The sequence below is a fragment of the Rutilus rutilus genome (assembly GCF_951802725.1).
Source record: "Rutilus rutilus genome assembly, chromosome: 24".
Taxonomy (NCBI): Eukaryota; Metazoa; Chordata; class Actinopteri; order Cypriniformes; family Leuciscidae; genus Rutilus; species Rutilus rutilus.
In genome coordinates, this window is record NC_140228.1 from 752501 (window position 1) to 760897 (window position 8397).

General features: G+C 35.7%; 1 protein-coding gene across 4 annotated transcripts in view; it reads left to right on the forward strand.

Moving 5' to 3' along the window:
- Positions 1-3278, forward strand: part of l3mbtl4 (L3MBTL histone methyl-lysine binding protein 4) — a 61044-nt gene extending 57766 nt beyond the window's left edge. For 3 of the 4 annotated variants that reach the window (XM_084399178.1, XM_084399177.1, XM_084399179.1), the window contains exon 20: positions 141-3278. In XM_084399178.1, the coding sequence (XP_084255304.1) occupies positions 141-296 (156 nt within the window). In that variant the 3' untranslated portion in view covers positions 297-3278. The remainder of the gene's footprint in view (positions 1-140) is intronic. The other variant, XR_014626174.1, reaches the window with a different exon arrangement.
- Positions 3279-8397: the final 5119 nt, after the last annotated feature.

Here is an 8397-nt window from a genome sequence, read left to right on the forward strand (position 1 = left end):
AATCAAGATCACATCATCAATATTTTTAGTCCGTTTTCAGTGAAGAGAGACTGTAAATGCGGTGTCTATCTGCTGAAGTTAATTTGGCCATATTGATGAGCTCCAGCTGTATCTGATTCTGTCATGTTTTCCCTCTCCAGCAAATCGACGGGAAGGCCTTTCTCCTGTTGACGCAGAGAGATATCGTGAAGATAATGAGCGTGAAGCTCGGCCCCGCCCTCAAGATCTACAACTCCATCCTGATGTTCCGACACGCTGAGGACGACCAATCAGCAGCCGGCGACAGCAACACATGATGCCCGAGCGACCAATCACAGCCCAGTTCCCTCCCCCTGCGAGTCTGTGTGTGAAACAGATATAAATCTGCTGTAACGATGCATTCCTACACCTCTCGTGCCCCGAACACCCTCCGTTAGTGCTTTCACCCGTACGAATCAGGTTCCCGTCTCCATGACCCGGTTCTGCCTTCAAACACACATGTGTGCGAACTCCTCTTACTTAAACTCCTCTTACTTAAACTGATCTTACTTAAAGGGATAGTTCACCCAAAAATGAAAATTAGCCCATGATTTACTCTCCCTCAAGTCATCCTAGGTGTATATGACACTCTTCTTTCAGACGAACACAATCAGAGTTATATTAAAAAATATCCTGGCTCTTCCAAGCTTTATAATGGCAGTGAATTGCAACCAACAGATTGAAGCTCAAAAAACTGCATCTATCCATCATAAAAGTGCATCTATCCATGATAAAAGTGCATCTATCCATCATAAAAGTGCATCTATCCATGATAAAAGTGCATCTGTCCATCATAAAAGTGCATCTATCCATCATAAAAGTGCATCTATCCATCATAAAAGTGCATCTATCCATGATAAAAGTGCATCTATCCATCATAAAAGTGCATCTATCCATGATAAAAGTGCATCTGTCCATCATAAAAGTGCATCTATCCATCATAAAAGTGCATCTATCCATCATAATAGTGCATCTGTCCATCATAAAAGTGCATCTGTCCATCATAAAAGTGCATCTATCTATCATAAGTGCATCTATCTATCATAATAGTGCATCTGTCCATCATAATAGTGCATCTGTCCATCATAAAAGTGCATCTGTCCATCATAAAAGTGCATCTGTCCATCATAATAGTGCATCTGTCCATCATAAAAGTGCATCTATCTATCATAAGTGCATCTGTCCATCATAAAAGTGCATCTATCCATAATAAAAGTGCATCTATCCATCATAATAGTGCATCTGTCCATCATAAAAGTGCATCTGTCCATCATAAAAGTGCATCTATCCATCATAAAAGTGCATCTATCCATGATAAAAGTCCATCTATCTATCATAAAAGTGCATCTATCCATGATAAAAGTGCATCTATCCATCATAAAAGTGCATCTGTCCATCATAAAAGTGCATCTATCTATCATAAAAGTGCATCTGTCCATCATAAAAGTGCATCTATCCATCATAAAAGTGCATCTATCCATCATAAAAGTGCATCTATCCATCATAAAAGTGCATCTATCCATAATAAAAGTGCATCTATCCATCATAATAGTGCATCTGTCCATCATAAAAGTGCATCTGTCCATCATAAAAGTGCATCTCTCCATCATAAGTGCATCTATCCATCATAAAAGTGCATCTATCCATCATAAAAGTGCATCTGTCCATCATAAAACTGCATCTGTCCATCATAAAACTGCATCTGTCCATCATAAAAGTGCATAAATTCACTGCCATTATAAAGCTTGGAAGAGTCAGGAAATGTTTTGATATAACTGATTGTGTTCGTCTGAAAGAAGAGTGTCATATACACCTAGGATGAGTTGAGGGAGAGTAAATCATGGGCTAATTTTCACTTACTAACTATCCCTTTAAACTCCTCTTTCTTAAACTCCTCTTTCTTAAACTCGACGACATGACAATCAATCAGACGCGGTCAACGGCGTATTATCAGGGGTTTCTTGTTCACGGTGCTATTTATATATTCAAACACAAACAGGTGAACAGCGACTTCAGGATTTACTCTCGAACGAATGTGTGTGTGTGTGTGTGTGTGTGTGTGTGAGATGACTTTAAATGAATAGTTGGTCCAGTAATGATCGTTCCGTCATCTTTACTCCCCCTCGAGTCCGAACCCGCTGACTTTCATCAAAATACCACAAGTAAACGCATGGATCTGTTCGGCACCGTATAATAATCATGGAAGGCTTTTAATAGTTTTGATCAGGACTGAAATGGAATTGACTGAAGAAGTTCTGCTTCGCTGGATCTCTCGAATCAAGTTGATATCAATGACATCTCTGTCCATTTCAGTGGAGAGGAAGATTATCAGTGATATTACATTATTCCCAGCGCTGTCACATAACCTCAGAAAACCTTGATTCAATCATATTTTTATAATGTTTTTTTTGACAGGTTCTTTCATTAAATAGAAACGAACAGAAATGTGTGTGATGTTCCACACGAGTGCGAGTAAACGATGACCGAACGATGATTAGTGTGTGAACTCTTCATTAATACTCAGAGATTTGTGCCCTTTCTGTTACTTCCTCTAATTTTATTCTATTTTGTACAGTTCTGTATGATTTTTGCTGTACCTGATGAATCACCTTTTATTTATTGTGCAGAATCACCGTATGTTTGCACAGTGAAGGATAATAATATATATGACAAATTTCAAATGCCAAATGGATTTGTTTTAAATTGAAGAGTGTTTATTTTTGTGATGTATTGCACAGAGCCCGGAAGAAGACGACGCCCCGTTTATGTTTCATGAAATATTATAAAAGTAAGTGAAAAACTATATTGGCGTGAGAATGCTGCGCTCTCATTGGCTCTTGAAGCAGATCACGTGATCTGAATTCTCGTTTCGCATCAGGGGGTTTTCTGATGATTATTTAAAGACTTGCTATAATGCACAAAGCAAAACGACATATATATTTGCTATGAATTTTGACATTGGTGTGATTTCATTGAATCCGTCTCATTTCGAACTTTTATTTCATTTAGCCAAACGTCAGGAATGTAAGTCCATCGTGTGTGTTGTAGTTCAGTTTCACAGGCCAGAATGAAGATGATCAGTTGAGTTTCATTGCATTGCTGTATTAGTTCACTGCTGTTCAGTCCGTGATTGATTTATTGATCTGATGTTCTGAACATATTTATAAACCCTCTTTCTTGCACTCACTCACACTTTGTACAACAGAATTCATTGAGTCCACATCCGCACCCTAATAAACAGTGCAAATCTGCTCAGCGTATATCGTCTGTCTTCTTTATATAAACTTGTAGGTGGAAAACGCATGTTTCTTCTCAGCGTGGTTCATCGGGACACAAGAACTGTATGTCTGTCTTCAGAAAACGTGTCTTATCTCCGGCCGCAGCATTAGTGGAAGAACACATTGATTTATCCGCGTTTATTAATAGAGTTGAGCTCAACCAGAGCAAAGACCCGAAGCAGCCGAATGCTTGATCGGATTCATCTGAATATGAATGTAAAAGCAGTGAATATTGTTCTGTTTGAGCAGCTCGATGACCTTCAGATGCACCTTGAACGTCTGGACGAGCGTCATGGTGAATCAACCAATCAGGGTAATATTTATAGACTGATTTATAAACCACTTATTTATTTTCTGCTAGGCTGTTTGTTTTAAAGAAAATGCTTTTCAATAAACTCTTAGATCTAAATGTTTAGTGGGGTTCTACGCTTTATGCCAAAAAGGTTCTATATAGAACCATTGGGTTCTGGACTCAATTTTAACCCTTATGCCAAAAAGGTTCTATATAGAACCACAGGGTTCTTTACTCAATTTTAAAGAACGCTTTATGCCCAAAAAGGTTCTATATAGAACCATAAGGATCTTGACTCAATTTTAACCCTTTATGCCAAAAATGTTCTATATAGAACAATAGGGTTCTTGACTCGATTTTAAAGAACGCTTTATGCCAAAAAAAAAAAAATCTGTATAGAACCATTGGGTTCTGGACTCAATTTGAACCCTTTATGCCAAAAAGGTTATATATAGAATCACAGGGTTCTTTACTCAATTTTAAAGAACGCTTTTATGCCAAAAAAAATCTGTATAGAACCATAAGGATCTTGACTCAGTTTTAACCCTTATGCCAAAAAGGTTATATATACAACCACAGGGTTCTTGACTCAATTTTAAAGAACGCTTTATGCCCAAAAAGGTTCTATATAGAACCATAAGGATCTTGACTCAATTTTAACCCTTTATGCCAAAAAAATAAAATCTGTATAGAACCATAAGGATCTTGACAAAATTTTAACCCTTTATGCCAAAAAGGTTCTATATAGAACAATAGGGTTCTTGACTCGATTTTAAAGAACGCTTTATGGCAAAAAAACCCCAAAAAATCTGTATAGAACCATTGGGTTCTGGACTCAATTTTAACCCTTTATGCCAAAAAGGTTATATATAGAATCACAGGGTTCTTTACTCAATTTTAAAGAACGCTTTATGCCAAAAAAATAAAATCTATATAGAACCATAAGGATCTTGACTCAATTTTAACCCTTTATGCCAAAAAGGTTCTATATAGAACCACAGGGTTCTTTACTCAATTTTAAAGAACGCTTTATGCCCAAAAAGGTTCTATATAGAACCATAAGGATCTTGACTCAATTTTAACCCTTTATGCCAAAAATGTTCTATATAGAACAATAGGGTTCTTGACTCGATTTTAAAGAATGCTTTATGCCAAAAAAAAAAAAAATCTGTATAGAACCATTGGGTTCTGGACTCAATTTGAACCCTTTATGCCAAAAAGATTATATATAGAATCACAGGGTTCTTTACTCAATTTTAAAGAACTTTTTATGCCAAAAAAATCTGTATAGAACCATAAGGATCTTGACTCAGTTTTAACCCTTATGCCAAAAAGGTTATATATAGAACCACAGGGTTCTTGACTCAATTTTAAAGAACCCTTTATGCCCAAAAAGGATATATATAGAACCATAAGGATCTTGACTCAATTTTAACCCTTTATGCCAAAAAGGTTCTATATAGAACCACAGGGTTCTTTACTCAATTTTAAAGAACGCTTTATGCCCAAAAAGGTTCTATATAGAACCATAAGGATCTTGACTCAATTTTAACCCTTTATGCCAAAAATGTTCTATATAGAACAATAGGGTTCTTGACTCGATTTTAAAGAATGCTTTATGCCAAAAAAAAAAAAAATCTGTATAGAACCATTGGGTTCTGGACTCAATTTGAACCCTTTATGCCAAAAAGATTATATATAGAATCACAGGGTTCTTTACTCAATTTTAAAGAACTTTTTATGCCAAAAAAATCTGTATAGAACCATAAGGATCTTGACTCAGTTTTAACCCTTATGCCAAAAAGGTTATATATAGAACCACAGGGTTCTTGACTCAATTTTAAAGAACCCTTTATGCCCAAAAAGGATATATATAGAACCATAAGGATCTTGACTCAATTTTAACCCTTTATGCCAAAAAGGTTCTATATAGAACCATAAGGATCTTGACTCAATTTTAACCCTTTATGCCAAAAAGGTTATATATAGAACCACAGGGTTCTTGACTCAATTTTAAAGAACGCTTTATGCCCAATAAGGTTCTACATAGAACCAGAAGGATCTTGACTCAATTTTAACCCTTTATGCCAAAAATGTTCTATATAGAACAATAGGGTTCTTGACTCGATTTTAAAGAACGCTTTATGCCAAAAAAATAAATAAATATCTGTATAGAACCATTGGGTTCTGGACTAAATTTTAACCCTTTATGCCAAAAAGGTTATATATAGAATCACAGGGTTCTTGGTAACACTTTACTTGAAGGGGTGTGCATAAGACTGACATGACACCGTCATAATCATGACATGACACATGTTATGAATATGAAGGAGGTTTTATGCATGTTTATGCATTATGCAACTGTCATTAAGTGTCATTCGCTCAATTATGACATTTTTAATGCAAATATGACATTGTGTGAGATTTCTTTGTTATGGCAACTTGACATTACTAAGACAACACAACCTGTCATAAATATGTCATAAACATGACATAGCAGATTAATTATCAAACTTAAGAAACCACTTAGCTTTATGGGTTAACATTTCATTAAACTGTCATGTGTTTGGTTTTGACATTGGCTGTCATGAAGCCATTATAACATTTTAATGACAAATTAAATTTGTACCACTGTAGTTGAGGTCAAGAAATACATTCATGACACAGTTATAATAGCCTCATGACAGCCAATGTCAAAACCAACCACCTGACAGTTTAATGAAATGTTAACCCATAAAGCTAAGTGGTTTCTTAAGTTTGATAATTAATCTGCTATGTCATGTTTATGACATATTTATGACAATTTATGTTGTCTTGGTAATGTCAAGTTGTCATGACAAAGACACTAACAGCTTATGATGTATTAGTTTATGTCAAGTTGTCATAACAAAGACATCTCAAACAATGTCATATTTGCATTAAAAATGTCATAATTGAGCGAATGACACTTAATGACATTTGCCATAAACATGCATAAGACCTCCTTCATATTTATGACATCTGCCATGTCATGATTATGAAGGTGTCATGTCAGTCTTATGCACACCCCTTCAAGTAAAGTGTTACCGGGTTCTTTACTCAATTTTAAAGAACGCTTTATGCCAAAAAAAATCTGTAAAAGGTTCTACATAGAACCATAGAGTTTTTGACTCAGTTTTAAAGAACGCTTTATGCCAAATAGGTTCTAAATAAGGAGACATGTCTTTGATGATTGCATAATACTTTCATATTTGTTTATGAGCTGTTTAATTCATAAAATGTAATGAACATTTTAAATGAATCAAAAGTAAATCCATAAAATGACCCCATGATGGGAACCTTTAAAAGAAGTGCCTGACAGAACACTGAAAGTTTCTTTATAGAACCTTTCCTCTAAGAGTGAGTACGTGAGGTTTAAGGCTGCTAACATTAATTATGTGGTGTAATCATTAACCGTGTGTGTTTGATGTGATTGGCCGCTCGCTGAAGGCTCTTCATGCAAATGTGACATAGAAACACGGCCACTTTAAAAGATGTTTAGTAAGAGAGAATAATAATGCAGCTGTTTCAGGAAATGTGAATATAATGAGAATATAAACATCGCTAACAGCAGCACATCGGCATAAAGGTTTCACAGCTGCTGAATCACATGCGTTTGTCCGTGTTATGGTGCAATCTAACCACGTTTTGTGATTGACAGTGTCCTTTAGTGTTCCTCCGCTGGACGTAGATGAAGATGTGAGTAGATCTGACAGGAAAACACTCGGGTTTGGTTGTGGTTTAACTGTAGAAGAGCTGAATCACCTTTCATTTCTGGGAAATCTTCTGAAAGACATGTTATCAGAATGATATCACAGATTATCATTTACTCACCCTCATGTTCAACACAAAACAAGGCAAACATTTATTTTCCAGTCAGTGGGGATCAGTGCTGTCTTGGACCCCACTGACTTCCATTACATGGACACATTCATCAACAGTATGTTATTTTGGAACAGTGCGAAGATGAAATGATGACAGAATGATAATTTCTAATGAATTATTCCTTTAACGGTCCTTTGCTTCACTGTCGCTGGCACAGGAAAGAAAATATATTTACATGTTTTTTACATGTTTGACTGTTACAGTTTTATTAGGTAATTATATTCAACTAAATCAAACCCTAACCCTAAGTGAATGATGTTAATTATATTACTAAGTACTTAAATGTATCTTAAACTTAAGTGTAACCTATTTTAGTAACACTTTATTTTACAGTGTCCTTGTTACAGTTACTGTATGTAATAACTATGCAACTAACCCTAAATCAAACTCCAAATACTAACCATATAGTAAGTACATGTACTTAAAGTCTCTCTGTGGTGTAAATCCAGCTTGTAGTTTATGTGTCTATGTGGTGTTTTTAATCTGCTTTAAGACAAAGCATGTGTAAGTTCATAAGTCGACACCATTGCTGAGTATTTCCTCCTTAAAACTGCAGTGAACCAAAGACAGTCTCAAACACACGCTTTGAAATCGCTGGTGTTTCTGACGTCACAAACTACCTTGTAACCAATCAGATCAACGTGTGATCGTCAACCAGTGGATCTCTGAGCTGAGTGAGTGAGTGGAGGCGGGGCTCATTTGCATATTCATAGAACCACGCATACTTAATGAGGCGAAGTGTCGAGTTACATTCAAGATAAAGAATTTTTCTCAAGGAAAAAAACGTTTAAATATGTAATTTAGAGTTTTAAGGGATACAATTATTGACTATTATTGTACTTCATATTGATACATAATGACACTGTAATACTGACACCTTAAAGGGATAGTTCACTTTGAAATTAA